Source organism: Aricia agestis, chromosome 11 (genome assembly GCF_905147365.1).
Source record: "Aricia agestis chromosome 11, ilAriAges1.1, whole genome shotgun sequence".
Lineage (NCBI taxonomy): Eukaryota > Metazoa > Arthropoda > Insecta > Lepidoptera > Lycaenidae > Aricia > Aricia agestis.
The window spans coordinates 5,317,641-5,334,653 of NC_056416.1; the positions used below are offsets into that span (position 1 = coordinate 5,317,641).

At 35.6% G+C, this 17,013-nt stretch overlaps 2 protein-coding genes across 8 annotated transcripts in view; one reads left to right on the plus strand and one right to left on the minus strand.

The window, feature by feature from the left end:
• The first annotated feature begins 847 nt into the window (after window positions 1-847).
• LOC121731472 (mitochondrial inner membrane protease ATP23 homolog) lies at window positions 848-2,998 on the plus strand. The gene is made up of 5 exons (XM_042120901.1): window positions 848-1,138; window positions 1,394-1,439; window positions 1,632-1,713; window positions 1,971-2,195; window positions 2,719-2,998. Exons 1-5 carry the CDS (start codon window positions 916-918, stop codon window positions 2,911-2,913), a joined length of 771 nt encoding a protein of 256 aa, XP_041976835.1. The 5' UTR covers window positions 848-915; the 3' UTR covers window positions 2,914-2,998.
• LOC121731470 (gamma-aminobutyric acid receptor subunit delta-like) overlaps window positions 2,988-17,013 on the minus strand; it is a 30,337-nt gene continuing 16,311 nt past the window's right edge. For 2 of the 7 annotated variants that reach the window (XM_042120892.1, XM_042120899.1), the window contains exons 3-11: window positions 12,988-13,055; window positions 11,162-11,382; window positions 8,613-8,695; window positions 7,895-8,047; window positions 7,006-7,207; window positions 6,519-6,726; window positions 5,850-5,960; window positions 5,041-5,109; window positions 2,988-4,547 (exon numbers count right to left, since the gene is read on the minus strand). In XM_042120892.1, coding sequence (XP_041976826.1) covers window positions 4,329-4,547; window positions 5,041-5,109; window positions 5,850-5,960; window positions 6,519-6,726; window positions 7,006-7,207; window positions 7,895-8,047; window positions 8,613-8,695; window positions 11,162-11,382; window positions 12,988-13,055 — 1,334 coding nt within the window. In that variant the 3' untranslated portion in view covers window positions 2,988-4,328. The remainder of the gene's footprint in view (window positions 4,548-5,040; window positions 5,110-5,849; window positions 5,961-6,518; window positions 6,727-7,005; window positions 7,208-7,894; window positions 8,048-8,612; window positions 8,696-11,161; window positions 11,383-12,987; window positions 13,056-17,013) is intronic. The other 5 variants (XM_042120895.1, XM_042120894.1, XM_042120896.1 and 2 more) reach the window with 5 other exon arrangements.

A 17,013-nucleotide genomic window follows, 5' to 3' on the forward strand; every position in this document is an offset into this window, starting at 1 on the left:
CCGTAAGTCGTAACCTAAGGGTAAAAACGGGACCATAGTACTTAGATTTCGCCGTCTGTTCCCAGATTTTTTCCTCCAACAATCCCCCCAAAAAATTGTTCCCCCCAATTTTCCCCCCATCACCTAAAAAAACCCCAAATTTGGGGGGATTCCCCCCAATCTGGCATCACTGTGTCAAAGAAACCAGCTGCTCGAATCTCGATGAAGTAGGTACGGCATGAACCTTTTTTTCATGTTTTTTTTTCTTCATTTTTATTATGTATGATTTATGAACAAGTACTTTGCCAGTAAGTATAGATGGGATGAAGAAACTATCACTATGCTGCTGTAGCTTACAAGTTACAGTAGCCTGTGCCCTGTCTTTTGTCTTTTAAAAAAACATTACGTAAACTCGAGTCTCGAGTTAAATTTTACGCAAAAGAATATTATTAACCAAGTCTTGAAGTCACTGGTCATAAATTATATCATTGGTCATATTAAGTCATAACTCATGATCATAGAGTGCTAAATCTCTTAATATTGTGTGATTCACATTTCACAATGACTGAACAGTGAAAGTTCTTTTTTTGTATGAGTTTTGACGAAGACGAATGAAGATAACAAAACTTTTGTTATCTTCATTCTTCTTCGTTCTTTCGCCTTAACTCTGACGCTGGCAAGTGGCTCCTAAGTCCTAAATGGGGAGGCTTACGCCAAAAAAAGAATAAGAAGAGTTTTGTTAGCTTTGTTATCAGTGTCAAAAATCGTAAAAAAAAACAATTTGTCATTATGACATCGCATTGACAATTGTGAATTGACAATTATTGACAAATGATTTAAAGAATAAAGATAACCTATAATTTTTTAAGATTTCTGTTTATCAGCTACTTTACTTGATAAAATATATTGCATTGCTCTGTTTAAGTGTTATAAATTATGGGAAATGATAATGAAAATGCGACATCCAAAGAAAAATCTAACCAGCCAGAAAATGACCAACAAAACAACCAGAAAAGTGAAGCCTGGGGTTACGATTTGTACCCGGAGAGAAGAGGAACTTTTCAGAAGAAATTAACAAATATATTAATCGGTAAAGAAGGAAAGGAAAATATTCAAAAGTTGAAATGCGAAAAGAACGTTTACGAATGTGTTAAAAACAGTAAGTTGAGTTGTTATCGGAGATCTATAAAAGCATTTCAGATTAAGTGTTTTTCAAAGTTTTTTTATTTATAGTAAGTATATAATTTTAACGAAAGAGATGATAATATGAAGAGCAAGATAGTGAAACTCACAAAAAAAAATGTTTAAACAAAATTCAGTCAGGTGCTCACAAGTCACAACTATTGCAATGTTGTGTAATAAGTATGTAATTTATTTTTACATTGTGGTTTTAATATTACATACTTATTTTTAGGTCCAATGGTAAAAATTATGATGGCTGCCCTAAGGAGCTCTGGTTGGTTAGTTTATTCACATAACTATTTGATCTACAACAGTATAATTATCACTAGCAACACTCTTCCTTGCATAAGTAAATAGGTATCAATACAAATAATATTAAATTTAAAAAGACTATATTTTAAAGATAATAAGGAATAAGCAGACTTTTTTATTCTATGTTTAAACATACTTATTATTTGCCATATTTTCAGCCCCATTGACATCCGAAGGCATATATCATGTGAGGTTTGTGATTACTCTGTGAGTGGAGGCTATGATCCTGAACTAAACCAGGTAACAAACATGTCTAAAAGTTACAAAATATTATTGATAGTCCTATGGTGATTAGAATTCAAGTGCAAAATTTACAATGGGAATGTTTTGAATGACTTAATCCTAAAAAATATGATAATCTTTTTAAATGTTTAAAAAAGTTTAACATAAAGTAATAATAATTTATGTGTTTTGTGTATTTGTATGTCATATAGATATACATAATATTAGCAACATGGTTGCATTTTACACATTTTGATTTGTGTTCTTGATTTCAGATTGTAGTTTGTCAAAATGTATCACGGGCATATCGGATGGTCCAAGGAGTCCTTACTCATGAAATGATACACATGTTTGATTATTGCAAGAATGAATTGGACTTTAAAAATATGGAGCATTTGGCGTGCACGGAAATAAGGGCAGCCAATTTAACTCATTGCTCTTTTGTGAGTGCATGGTCACAGGGTGATGCCTCCTGGTTCAAACTGAAGAAGGCACACGAGGTAAGATTTCAGTACTGAGTAAATTTTGAAGTTTATTCTGCAGTCACTAGATGGCGTTAGTTAAATGAAACATAATGCATAAAGCTACAAAATAATAAAAACTCAGGAAGAGTAACTGTATCAAAAAATTTGTTCCGCAAGCTACAAAAAGAGACCCGAATACATGCATACTTTATGCAAAAAGAGACCCGAATACATGCATACTTTATGCAAAAAGAGACCCGAATACATGCAAGAATTTTGTGTAATTATAGAACTTGGAAGTGACAATTATTATCAACGGCTTTATTTCGTAAATTTTAGTGAGAGTGTTTTGTAGTTATTGTCATATTTTAGTGTGCGAAAAGGAACCAAATTCAAAACGGTTGAAGTATGGCAGTTACTTTTCCTTAGTTTTTATTATTCATAGGCTTAAAGTAAAAAATAAATGGGGTAGAGAGGTTTATAATATGCAGCATTTCCTACTTGCTTTTCTGTTTTCTTAAAAAAGAACTAGTATGACTGACTAATAAAATAATTTTAGGACTGCGTTAAGTCGAAAGCTCTATACTCTGTGCTAGCAGTGCGTCAGATTGGACGAGAAGAGGCTATTGACGTTATTGAGAAAGTATTTCCAAAATGCTACGCTGATTTGGAACCGATTGGTCGTAGAATAAGAAGAAATTCTGATGATATGCTCAGAGCATTTAAAGAGGCAGCATATTATGGCTATGAATGAGTATTAGGCATGTTGTGTAATGTAAATAATATATTTAGTAAAATTAGGAGATATACATATAAAAAATAAACATATTTAAAATAAATGTCTTTTATTCATTATTTACATAATCTGTGATTTAATTACATCAAATACTGACTCGGCCATCCTATTATTTATTAATTAATAAACTTAAGACCCATTTTACAATCGCCCTATAACAGACAATTAGCGTATCTGAAAGTTCTGTATTCTGTCTTCTGGCGACTGTAAGACAAGGCCCTAATATAATAATAAACTATGGACAGATATCCATACATTAGGTAAAGGTGCAAAGGGAATTTAAATATGCGAATGGAGATTGCTTTTTATCCTCAGAATATAATATTTTAAGAAAAATTGAAAAAAAAAATTTAGACCCTTAAGTTGGTATTTAAGTACCGTTTGTTGATATTAAGGCAGACGAAAATAGAAACGAAAAGGATTCTAATATACTTATAAATTCAAGATATAATTTGGTATGCATTTATATAATAGTTCAACATATTATTTCGTATAAATTATACATAAGTACTTAATATCTTGCAATGACTAGACTTGAATTAGTATTAGAGTTTTAATTATTCGTAGAGTTTTAAACTAAAGTAACAATATTTTGACAGGATTAAATAAATATTTGATATGAAAAATAAAAAGGAACTAGGGCCGTGCGTGTGTTTCGACATTATCGCCAACTAGTGGCAAAAGTTATAACTATTATTAAAAACTGTAACTGTTAGCATTTTTTTTGCAACCGAACCGAATCGTCGAGAGAGAAAAACATATTCACATTTCACACACTGTCCATATTCCTTGTTTTAACAATAATTAATAAATAAAAAAATACGTAACAAAGGGTACTACATAGACAAACTGCATACAATATAATATATATTATGAATCAGACGTTTCGTCAGTAACATTTTAATAAACTCTTCTTAAACTTAAACATTTTAAAGCTATGGTCATCGATCGTAATTTGTTTACTAATTACTAAACACATTGTTTCGTTTATAGTACAAAATACATACTTAATATGCATATTGCATATTATAGTTTCAAAAATGTAAACTTGAAGGCACTACGATAAGGCGTGGTCAGTGGCGGTGCTAGGCCCGAAATACGAGGGCCACTTAGCGACGCCCTCGGTGACAGTAGAAAAAACTTAGTTAATTCGCAAAGCCATGTGTCCGCCACTGTGCGTGATGCTTATTAAGTACCTACATAATCTAAACGTCGCACATTCCAAAACACTACAAATTGATAACTATTTTGAAGCGTATACGTAAATACTGAAAATAGTTACAATTTCGTTTCGAGGACGGTTACAAAAGGATCATACGAAGTTTGAGTTTTACTTAATTATATGTACAAAGTCTGTAAGGCACAACGCACGTTTACTTGTTCAAGACACGGTGAGCTTCACTGAGGTATGTTGTCCAGTAGGCTATCGTGAACAGGACGAAGCAAATGGGGAACACCATAAGGGCGTATCGGTCTAGGGTTCCATGTTGTGCGCCACAGAACATTATTCCTCTGTCCATTAAGGCCCCTACGCGCCCGCAGAATCCTTTTGGGTGCTCGTTCGATGGTATCGCGTCCAAAATGGGAGAATCCTAAACAACAAAATATAATTTTAACGTTAAATGATAAAAAACCTAGTTTGTGCTTCTAATATTTCAAGCGTTTATTTAGCATAGTTTTAAAAAACTAGCATAATTTTATAATGCTGATGTAGAAATATTATTTATTTTAGTACACTTTTATTAAAGTTTTCTTAAACGTCTATTTTTATCCACTTTATTTTGTGCCAATAGCAAATAATTTTTCTGAGCGTGCTTGCTTAAATTTTTTAGCCATAGATTTTATGAACTAAGTAGTTATAGCTAAGAGTATGCTGTAAAAGATTTGCGTTAAACATTTGCTTAGCAAATTTATGACTAATATGCAAAACTAACTATTGATTGATAGGTACCTGACTCAAATGTTCAACCTGTGATAATATTTTAGTTTTTACTATTTAAAAGTAGCATACTATTGTTATAATATGAGTGTAACCTACTTAACAATGTCAAGTTACAGTGGTCTAGCCTTCACAACACTCTTTACCTGACAAACTGATCTTGTTTCACATCCAACTTTATTTTTTCTTCTATTTTTTCGCTCCAATGCCGATAACTAGAAATCGTTTGCCTAATTAAATGATTCACAATTTTGACATGTTATATTAAAAATATAATAATAATAACTTATTTAATATTTTTTTCATTTTTTTTTCAATTTACAACCGTAACATTTAAAAAATGTGTCAGGTAATATCTAAGTGTTAAAATACTTGATATATCCTTGCTTAATAACGGTGGCGGATCTAGTTAAATATACTAGGGGGCGTTCACTATAGTCTATCAAGGTTGAATCCGCCACTGCATTAAATTAGTATGAAAATAATAAATAAGTGTTTGGCTGTGAACATAATATCTTGACTTGAAATATCATGACGATTTAGTGCATGTATTAGTTTTTTTGTGCTAAAGGACTGTTTCATTGCAATTTTATATCCGATTTTGTTCGGTTAGTTAGTACTAACTACTTCTCACACTTAAAATGCAATTAGTGACCAGTTTCGTCATTCAGCAACTGGTGAGTAATATTTTTTGTGCATTTAGTTATTAGAGCAACTATACTCAACATTGAGTCAGAGACCAAAAAATATTACATCCAATAAATATAAATATTTACTTTATGATGTAAACAATGCTTTTTTGGGCTTTTAAACTGTGGATTAAATTGAGTATAGCTGTATAAGAGCATGCGAGAAGGTTATTTTTAACAATACTGGTAGTGTTAACAGTGTCTAAAACATCAACCATAAAATAAGGTGTCTATTGCCGAATTAAAACATTAGATAAAGAAATTACCCTCTGAATGGTTTGATGCGAAAATTGTTGCTTTAGTCCCTCGTCTTCGACACTTATTTGTGGTGAGAAGACGCTGCCTTGTGGCGACCCCGGTACGGGAGTACTGAGTCTCTAAAACAATATTATATGTATGATACTACGTAGTCAGACAATATAAATTTAGGGAAATTTGGACCACAAAGACGGGTTGGTTAGTAATAAGTAATTACTAATTAATAAAATTATTCAAAGCTGTTACATAGCGACTATGGGTTAGACTAGCGAATATAAACTAAGGCACCTAAAAGTATTTTGATGAATAAAAGATTGCCGTCCGTCTCAACGACTAAAATTCGAAAGGGGTATACATTTCATAACCCGTATCGCGCTTTGACAATATGGCTGGGGGCGACGTATTATGCTAAACTCCAGAGGACCAGAAAGAGAAAGAGCAGTAGCAGCGTTAGGGGGGGTGGCGACGTTGGGAGACCTCCCAGGGCGCCGGATAAAAAGGGGCGCCAAACGCAAAATAATTAATGGGCGCCGCCTTTTTTTAGCACTACCAATACCCTGGGCGCTGAAGAAATCTTGCCCAGGGCGCTGGTAGTACTAAAACCGGCCCTGAGAAAGAGATAGAGATTACCTCCAGAGTATCTACCATAAAAAGAAAGAGAGAGACTTGTATAATACCTGCGTATGATTAATATGTATAGGCGGCGCTAGCTGCGCGGATGAGGCGGCTCGGCGCATATCCTGCCGCCGGCGACTCCAGCTCTTGTCGTATCTGATCCCGAACAGGACCACGAAGTATTCCAGCAGCGCGAAGAACACGAACAACGTGCAAGATATCAGCCACACCTCGATGCATTTCAACTCCAACGCGTCAGGAGAATTCGTGCTGAAACAAAATCTTCAATCACTTCGTGTTGAATCTGAAAGCATGCTTCTTAGATAATGCAGAACTTGCTAATTGTTAGCGGTAAGCTAAGTATGAATGTGCAATCAAGTATGGCTTTACGGTTGGGGTCTACTAATTTTAATACTTTGGCCTTTTGGTACACAAAATGCTTTTTAAGAGTCGGATTCTACATTTCGAACTCTTATGCCGGCATTACTTATCAGCACTCACAAACATATTTATTATGCTATAAAAGAAATACTAAATAAAACTACTAACTACCTGACTGTATCGAACATGGTGACTAGTGACAGTAACGTGGTCACCAGCAGCACCATGCGGCCAGGCACGATCTCGGGAATGACGCAGAAGCTGCCCCACGATATTATCACGAACAACGCAGAAGGGAGGTAACTTTCTAGAAGATAACTTCGGAGCTCCCTCGACAGCTTGATTTGGAGTCTCGCTGCAGAATGCTCGCCTGAAAAATCGATTATTTCTTAGTGCTCTGAAATATTCAAAACACAATGCACAACTATTTAGTTCTATTTAGAAGAAAACTATCGACTTAACAATTAGCTTATTCCGTCTAACTAATTTGAATAAACATGACTGGCTGCATGCAAAATTAAAGTTAAGCGATATTAACGTGCATAAACTTGTGAATAATCAACTAACATGAACTCTAAATACTAGGAATAAAAATTATAGCGTCCTTACTCGCGACGTTAGAAATTCCTACGTAGAATAGCTAAGTATTTACTATGTTACAACTAAAAATAAATAAAACTGCTCTATGTCTGGCTGGATGGTATGCTTTTTAAGTAAACGTTAATACATATTATTATGGTTTTCATGTAGCAGATATGTGGTATGATAATACTTATAAAATTATTTTAAAAATATCAATGCACCCTCTGAGGGCGACGCGGACGGGGGTCGAAGGGGCTGTAGTACACTAGCTACGCCACTGTTTTAAGGGAAGTCGATAAAATGATTTATCTACAAAATGTCACAAATCACAATTCAGAAGACTTCGCGCCTTTGTGTTTTATGAATTTTCGGAAGTCTGTTTTTTTTCTACAACCGGACATAGGCAACAGCGAAGCGGCATGCCGGCGTTAACGCAATGTCGCACACAAGCGCAAAGCAATAAATAAACATTTACCTTCACCAAAATTTCGAATATGATTACTTTTGTCTGTGACAAAGGTGACGACGTATTTGGGGAGGCGGAACTGGTGGCGTTGCTCGCCGCTCACGCCGCGCCACGGGGCCACTTCGCGCCACTCGAAACGGACGTCCTCCGCCGTGTATTTGTCTAGAGAAGAAACGTCAACATTAAAAAAAAAACTTCACATGACTTGATGAACGTTGTTCGTAGAGTCCACATCCTGAGAATGCTCTGTGTAGGGGGGAAACGTAGAGTTTTTCATACATAGTGCTGAGAGACATTGCATGGACTTTCTTACATTATTGCTTGTATACTGTATAGTGGTGGTGTTTGCACGTTCTTGCATGCGAGTGTACGCATAGGCTGAGTGGGAAACGTTGTGCCGCGCATGCCACGCATGCAAGTACACTCACTCAGTTACTTAGAGGTTGATTTCACGGGATAGCTATTGCTAAAAACAATAATAATATATATAATTTTATGGTATGAAAGATAAAACTTAGTGAAAGGTCCTTAGCTAAGTGTTGTTTGCCTAGGGAGCCTCTTTTTATCTGGCGCCCTAGGCGGCCGCCCAACCGCGGTCTACAGCCTTAGATCTTAAGCCGCTACTGACTGTCATGTGATCATGTCAATAATATAAGTTCGGAATCTATCCTATCTATCGGAATAATGATTGAATTCAATAATATAATAACGATCAAAAAGTACTTACAACTACTAAAGTCTATGGCACAGTTCTGTACATCTAGGGGGTACAGTACGAAGTCCATCTCGCACTTGATGGTGATCGTTGCCCTGAAAAACAAAATAATATTTAACACTTTCTTCTATAAATAAATCAGGGCATCATCCGAGCTATCGATGTCACCAGTGGCGGCGCAAGGTCACAATTTGAGATGGGCGTATTGAGGGAAGCGCTCTGATGTAGAGGCGTATTTAAATATTTGGGTGGATTTGTGCCTGCATCAACTTTCTTCGGTAGTTAGAAAATGGATAGAAAAGGCCATAATTAGAGTACTAAATAAACTGCCGCAGTCCGCACTCAGAGTGGAACATTAATTACTTAAATGTAATTAAGTATCTAATTCAAAATTTTGACATATGAGCCCCATACAATGATACATTAGGTATTTATTATGTCAAACTCTTCTTTAAATTGAAGGTTAATCATAATCATAGACTTAATATATGCTGTCGTATAGGTTTATGATCATAATTAAATGTCTCGGAGTACGGCGCGGCGTAAAGTAATACAATTAAAAATACATAGTCGGTATCAACTAAGATTTTTATATTTTGCAATATTAACTATGTTTATTATTTTATAGGAATCAAGATTGGTAAAATCCGTAAATACGTATAACAAAGAAATGATAGGTAGGTACGGTAAGCGCAGGAACTAAAATATTTGCTTTGTTGTTGGGTGCAGTCTAATAAATTAGTGGAGGTTTTCTGTTAACCGATACACTGATGCAATACTGATAAAATTAATTGAAGTGTTTCTCTTAAGGGCCCCCGAGACAATCAAACGGTTTGATTCAAGCCTTACGTGTTTGATGAAACTGTTTGATATCGATTTGAACGGTTGTCAAACGGCATTGCGCATTTGGTTCGGTACGCCGCCATAATTAGACGTGTGTGATGTAGACAAGATGCTCTCAAACTTCAAAATCCATTACTAAACTAAGCCGAGTTTGTTCAAACACATCGGAACACGGCGCGTCAAACACAACAAAAATAATATGAAAATTCATCAAACGAGCTTCAAACACGTATAATATGTTTGACAAACCGTTCAAACTAGCTTTGTAAACGGTCAAAGTTTGACTCAAACGAGTCAAACTAAAATTCACAGTACTCCCAAATTAATAATGCGCATGGAAATCTTCGCTAATTGTCGTAATCACGAAAACACCCGAATCTATGAAACTTGCATTTTGCACCTTGTTCAAAGGAAATAGAAGTAAATATCATATAGTCGGTGGCTGTCCGCTGTCGCTAACTCACCGGGAAGCCATCGCGGCGTTACCATGGTAACGTCCAAGCAACGTCAGGCGCCTCTACGTCGCTGCAAAGCGCTATTTTTCTTAAAGTTAAGTTTAAAACAGCACTTACAGCGACGTCTTCCGACGCTCGGGAAATACGATCGTTGCCGAAAAATTACGAAAATTTCTATGCGCAATATCACTTTGGGAGCACTGTACGTGTTTAAATCAAACAGTTTGACCGTCTCGGGGGCCCTTTAGACCTGTTGGTATCTTGGGTTTTCTTCCAGTTAAATATATTTTATAAACGTAGGTAGAAGTAGAGTTATGTTAGGCTCTTGTCTGCGTTTTAATAATCTTTTCTCTATCGATATTTAAGAGACTTTTTCGTCTAAAATATAATTACTCCTACACTGGTTTCAGTAAAGGTAGCCTATTAGATGTAGAAGGTAGTTTATTGCAACCAAGCCAGCTGTGCAGGAGCAATTTTTATAGTGTCCGAATATCAAACACAAGAGCAGAGCTGTTACACTAGAGCAAGGCTCTTCTTTAACTCTTAATGTGTACCGAACGGATAATCCGACACTCTAGGAAGAGATCAGAGACCTATTTACATGTCTATCTGAAGCACGGATCATCTTTCTTGTCAAGCAATCCGGTGACTAACCTGCATTGTCCAAACTCCAAACCAAAGTTTGAAACAATGTTATCTGAACGCGATAATTGAATTTACGACCACCGAGTTAAGAGCAAAGCTTTAAACCACAGTAGATGGCTACGGAAGCCATGATTAATAGACATTTTAGCTGTCCGAATTGTACATGTTATAAATAGATGTATATTACAGTAGGGCACGCATACCTAATGCGTGGCGTACTGACGTGTGTGGTTAATATGGCAAATTAAGGGTAAATTGCAGGCCCATTAGCGAAATGCCTAGTCCATTATTTAAAATTTCTCCTCATTAAGAGCAAGGCTTAAACCTTGAAGTTAGGTCAGGTCCGAAGGCATACCGAAAATATTGGTGGTTATTTTCGTAACAAAATTTTCTAATAATAAAATGCTAACATTTTAGGTTAGAGCCCGCATCTAAAGTTTTCGATTCGTCAAAAATTACTCGTACAAAATTCTTCAAAATAATACGAATATCACGAAACTAAACAAAACATCAACGTTCTCAAACAGCAAGGTGAATTAACAAACCAACTAAACCTATTTTTCGAATAACATTTTCTATGTACATTAATAATACTGAAACTATAGAAACAAAACGAACCCAATACTGACTGAGACGGTGCGGTTGGCATAGATCCTCAAGGACGCCATCTCCTGCAGCACCGACAGGATCCGCATGGTCTGCAGCTGCCAGATGTACAGGTCCGGGGTCCAGATGAGCTGCCGGAACTCCCAGGGCAGGTCGATGAAGGGCATCCCAGGGGGCGTGCTCAGCCGTCGCTCCTCCCATGATACTTGTAGGAACACGTCTAACGTTATCTCCTGTAAGACATAGGTCACTTGATACAGTCGCTAGTAGATATCCACGAGATATCTCGTTGGCGTATGCTAGGGGGGCATGTGGCAAAATTTCAAACACCCTCATTAAATACATTATATCCAGTGTAAAATTCAACGATAGCTTATAAACTAATCGGCTAAGTGCGAGTCGGACTCGCGCACAAAGAGTTCCGTAACGTTATAGAGCAAAAATTGGCCAAAAATAGTGTTTTTTGTATGGCAGACCCCAACATTGGGGTTGGTAAATTCTTACTAATTTTATTTAGTTTATGAGAAGGGATAGATGAATGTTAATAACGCCCAGTTTTTGAGTTAACTACAGGAGAGTCTATTTGATAAAATATAGTAACAGTTTTTTAAGCGTTGTTGATTCGTTACAGTTTTGACGCATTAGTGATGTAAAAACAAATTAGTGGCTTAACCGAGATAAAAATGCGCTAGAGATAACATTTAACACTTTAATTAAATGGTCATTAAATTCAGATTTGTTGAGCCGAGATTGTAGATTTGTTTGCTTGTGGTTTTTCACATTCTAAACGTTACTAAATATAGGACGAGGAAAATGTTATCAAATTAAAACATTAGGGAAACTTACTGAAAACTTGCATTCGAAAATTTCGACTAGGTATCAAGACGTTATAAAGCTAAATTTTACAGTTTTTGTCACTTCTCATGTCTGATTCTCAGTCTCACAAAGCACCTTGAAAAAAGTTTTATTACCTTCGAACTAATTGCAGTTTTTTGCTACTAGAGGCGCTGTTTTGATCCCATACAAATTATAGGTTACGTCCTCAATTACTCATGGTGACAAAAACTGACATCCAGCCTTGAGTACATGAACCCCGCGTTTCATTTGATGTTAAAAACGATCAAAACGCTCAAAATGCCTCCTATTTTGAGCGTTTTGATCGTTTTTAACATCAAATGGAACGCGGGGGATTTGACATATTAATGCATCGCAAGCGGCATGTTGAATAAATGTTTATTATTATTATTATTATTATTATTATTATTATATGTCACAAATTTTTGATTTCTAACTTCGCTGTCAAGGGAACATGCAAGTATAATATTTATGAAAATTTTGCTATTAAAATGTTAAAAAATATAAAAGAGGGCCACTGTAAGGTTAATATTTGATAAAATATTGTTTTTTTACAAAAATTACGAATTGAAAGAAACTTGAAACGGAACGGATTTCAAAACACCAATAAGCGTTCAGTGACGTCACACATGCTATCCCCGCGTTCCATTTAGCGTTCAAAACGCTCAGAATGCCTCCTATTTTGAGCATTTTTAACGCTAAATGGAACGCGGGGCATGACAACCTTTTGAGAGGTACCATCAATTGTCAATAATTATTGTCAAACAGTCGTGACGTCATACAGACTATAGATCCGTTTAGGCGCCAAAATTTTAATTGACAATTTTTAACTGCATTTTTTGTAGTAAATTCCAGTGTTTTAATTTTTTAAATATAATTGTGGTCTATTCCACATAGAGTTCTTTGAAATAAACACAAAAATAAAAATATCGCATCTTCCCTATTATCGAATGCAAGTGCGTGTGACATCATAATATAATTACCTCTCTATTCTCGTCCACAGCAGACACTCTATTTACATTTATTCCTATGTAGACCGTGGTATTTTTACCTGCAATAAAAAAAATAATACATAAGCTGCAGTCATTTCAGCCCGCGGTTTCTCGAGCCAGGCGCGGATATCTCCGGCACTCCACCGAGACACCCGATAGCTATTTCAGGCAAATGAAATTATCTTACCAGCTTTAAGTTCTGCTTTAGAATACTACAAATTGGTCTTACCATCCAGCACGCTGCACATTATTGCTAATTCTATAATTTCGTTATAAATTAGCTAGGTTAGATGCCCAGAAATAATAATAGTTCATAAAATTAACTTTTTAAGTTTTAAAGCTGGTGGATAATTTTTTTGTACATTTTGGTAATTATGTTATTAGACAAGCCAGGTAAATACTTTACTTCGTATTAATGTTCATCAAAATAAATTTAATATGCCCGAGGTGCGGATTGCATGGCTTAGGAACGCAACTAACATATAATCACACTTAAAGCTGGTATAAATAGTTAGTTGCGTAGGTACTCAAGATGCATCTCGGTCTCAAGACACGGTTCAGGCTCTGTGATTGGTTGGCTGTCAAAATTTGGACCAATCACAGAGCCGAACCGCGTCTTGAGACCGGGTCGCATCTTAAGTACCTACTGACTATTTATACCGGCCCTAGTGTACCTGAAGAGGTACGGATGAAGATTGAAGATCCGTCTCTTTTTTAAGTTTGAATCTAAATTTGCAGTAATGGCCATGATAGGATCTGATTTTCAGAACAGTTTATATCAGATCCAAACGAGGTTGCTAAGTTTCAGTAACCACGTTACCTAATACCTATAGACAAGGCGTTTTACGGGACATTCGTATTTAACATCGGAAGTTGGCAGTAATAGCTGGCAACAGTCAGATATTGTGTGTTAATGGAGCCGAATACGACAGACTTATGTATCATGTACTAAATACTTCCGTATTATAAATAAACAGAAAACTTCAAAGTCTACGACTACATCTAAGTGTCTAGCTCTTTCCATTGAACATATTGTAGCTTGTCTAGGTAGTTAATAAACAGACATTATGCCGACGAAATAAGGGACAAGTCGCTTATCAATACTCGGACGTATCCCAGTGTTTTTTACTCTGTGGGCTACGGAATACCCCCTGAAAAGTCGCGAAACCTCTTATAAATAAATAAATAAAAATAAAAATTGTTTTATTTCTGAATAAATTTGAATCAAATATTTTCAGAATGTTGAACTACATGTTGCCTACCACCGGTTCGGGAACTAACCCGGCGAGAAGAACCGGCGTAAGAAACTCGCACGGGGCCACTTTTTAGTAAAAAAGTGGAAAATTTGTCTTTTAAAAAAATAAAATTTACAATGTAAATAACTTAATCTATACAATATGAATACACAATTGTAAGTCACATATAATAAATGTAGAAGTAGCCTTGCAAGCAGCCATCCTACTCCCAAGATGTGCTATCGTTTAGGAAATCTTTGACCGTATAGTAGGCTTTGGCACACAAACGTTCTTTAATTACTTTTTTAAATTTATTAATTGATAGATTTTGAACGTTTTCCGGGATTTTATTGTAAAGGCGTATACATTGACCTTTAAAAGATTTACTTATTTTGCTAAGTCTGATCACTGGTATTTCCAGCTTGTGCCTATTTCTAGTGTTTCTACCGTGACTATCACTTTTAGTTTTAAATTTAGTTAAATTCTTTCTAACATACAATACATTATCCAAAATGTATTGAGAAGCAACAGTTAGAATACCAATTTCTTTAAACTTTTCTCTCAGAGATTCAAAAGCTGACATTTTATAAATTGAGCGTATAGCTCGCTTCTGCAGCACAAAAATTGTATTGATGTCGGCAGCGTTTCCCCATAAAAGGATACCATAAGACATTCTACTGTGAAAATAACTAAAATAAACTAGTCTTGCCGTGTCTTCATCAGAAATTTCCCTAATTTTTCTGACTGCATATGCTGCAGAACTGAGCTTACCTGCAAGATTAGCAATATGAGGACCCCACTGTAATTTACCATCTAATGTAATGCCTAAGAATACAGTGGAGTCCACCAAATTCATTTTCTCATCGTTTAATAGTAAATTGGTTTGAACTTGCCTAACATTGGGCAAAGTAAATTTTAAACATTTGGTTTTCTTAGAGTTTAAAAGTAAGTTATTAACATTAAACCAATGTACTATTTTTGAGAGAGCACTATTTACCTCGTCGTAATTTGACTGCCGTCGCTTCACTTTAAAAATAAGTGAAGTGTCATCAGCAAAAAGTACTATCTCATTATCCTTAACTAGATAAGGTAAGTCATTAATGTAGATGAGAAAAAGAAATGGTCCTAAAATGGATCCCTGTGGTACACCTAATTCTATTTTGGTCCCATTGGATCTTTTACTATTAACTTCAACCCTTTGAGTCCTATTTTTGAGGTAAGAAGTCAAAAGGCTGAGTGCTGAGTCCCTTATGCCATAGTGGTGCAATTTTTTGACTAAAGTAGCATGCTCGACACAGTCAAATGCCTAAGAGAGGTCACAAAAAATACCTAAGGCATCCTGTGACTCCTCCCAAGCTTCAAATATGCTACAAAGAAGACCTATACCAGCATCCGTTGTGGAACGACCCTTAGTAAAACCGTATTGGTTATTGTGTAATAAATTATTTAAATTAAAATGTAACAGTAATTGCTGTAAAATTATTTTTTCAAATATTTTACTAAGAGTCGGTAAAATCGAAATAGGCCGGTAATTAGTCGGATCTGATTTAATTCCCGCTTTAAATAAAGGTTTAAGACTCCATAAAGCACATAAAGCACCTTACTGTGCTTTATGTGCTTTATGGAGTCTTAAGAGGTTTCGACTTTTTTCCTTAGGCTCCTAGATAGTAATTGGTTGCCGAGAAAACTACTTCACTATAAATCAAGAATTAAATAACATTTCTCTCATTGTTATATTGTGGCCTCTCTCCGATGTAGGAGTGTAATATGAGGGGAGGGGAAGGAACTTTGTAGTCGACTCTCGAGCGTCACGGAGACCTAGTAGGTTTTTTACTTTAGATAAAACTGATAAAAAAATAATAAGAGCGTTTTTTATTTTGACGGTGGGTTCAAAAACTGCAGCCATTTTAAAGTTTTGGAAAAGTAAATATATCCAGAAAATTGCTTATTTGGGTTAATTATAAATATATTTTAGACAACAAGGACTAAATCATTTAGTTTAGTGCAAAATAAAATATCTGCGAAGCTTAGTTAGGAAAATATGAAGCTTTACTATTTTATATTTTAAAATGTCCCTACAGGCTTATCTAACCTTTGAATCGTCAGTGCTTTATATGGAAGCTTCTTTGGGGTATACTAAACATCCCATATTTTAATCTGACAGTTCTGATGACATTTCAATATTTAAAAAAAAATTAACCCACTATGTGAGAAATCTGATTTCTATACCATGATAGCTAGATACATGTCGGAATTATAGCTAGAAGCGTGTCAGATTAAGCTTGTATAGGCAAGCTTAATCTGACACGCTCGAGCTAGTCCCGAAATCCCCTCTTCCCCTCCCCAACTATAAAGCGAACACGACTGTAAATGGGGGATATTCCTTGATACACATGCGGCATGCCCATGATGCACACTATTGACACATCAATCATAGTTATCTCACAGCCCAACGCGTATTCTTTATGTAATAAGACGTAAGTATTAATGCAACGTTATCGTTGATATAAAAATTGCTCGATTAATGACAAGGTAGATGACCACGCACTACTGATTCTGCCCGGTAATTTCCGGCCTTAAGTGGACGCTTCGGCTTATCATCAGGACGTTGCAATTTCTAAAAATAAATACTCATCAAGAAAATTCGTTACTAGTCCAAAGTTTGAATAATTTAAGTGTTAATTACTCAGAGACGATTATTAATTACTTAACTGTAATCAAATGCAGATTTGTCATAAGCTTTATCTGTCAAACTCTTTATTGAATTTAATCCGTAGCACAA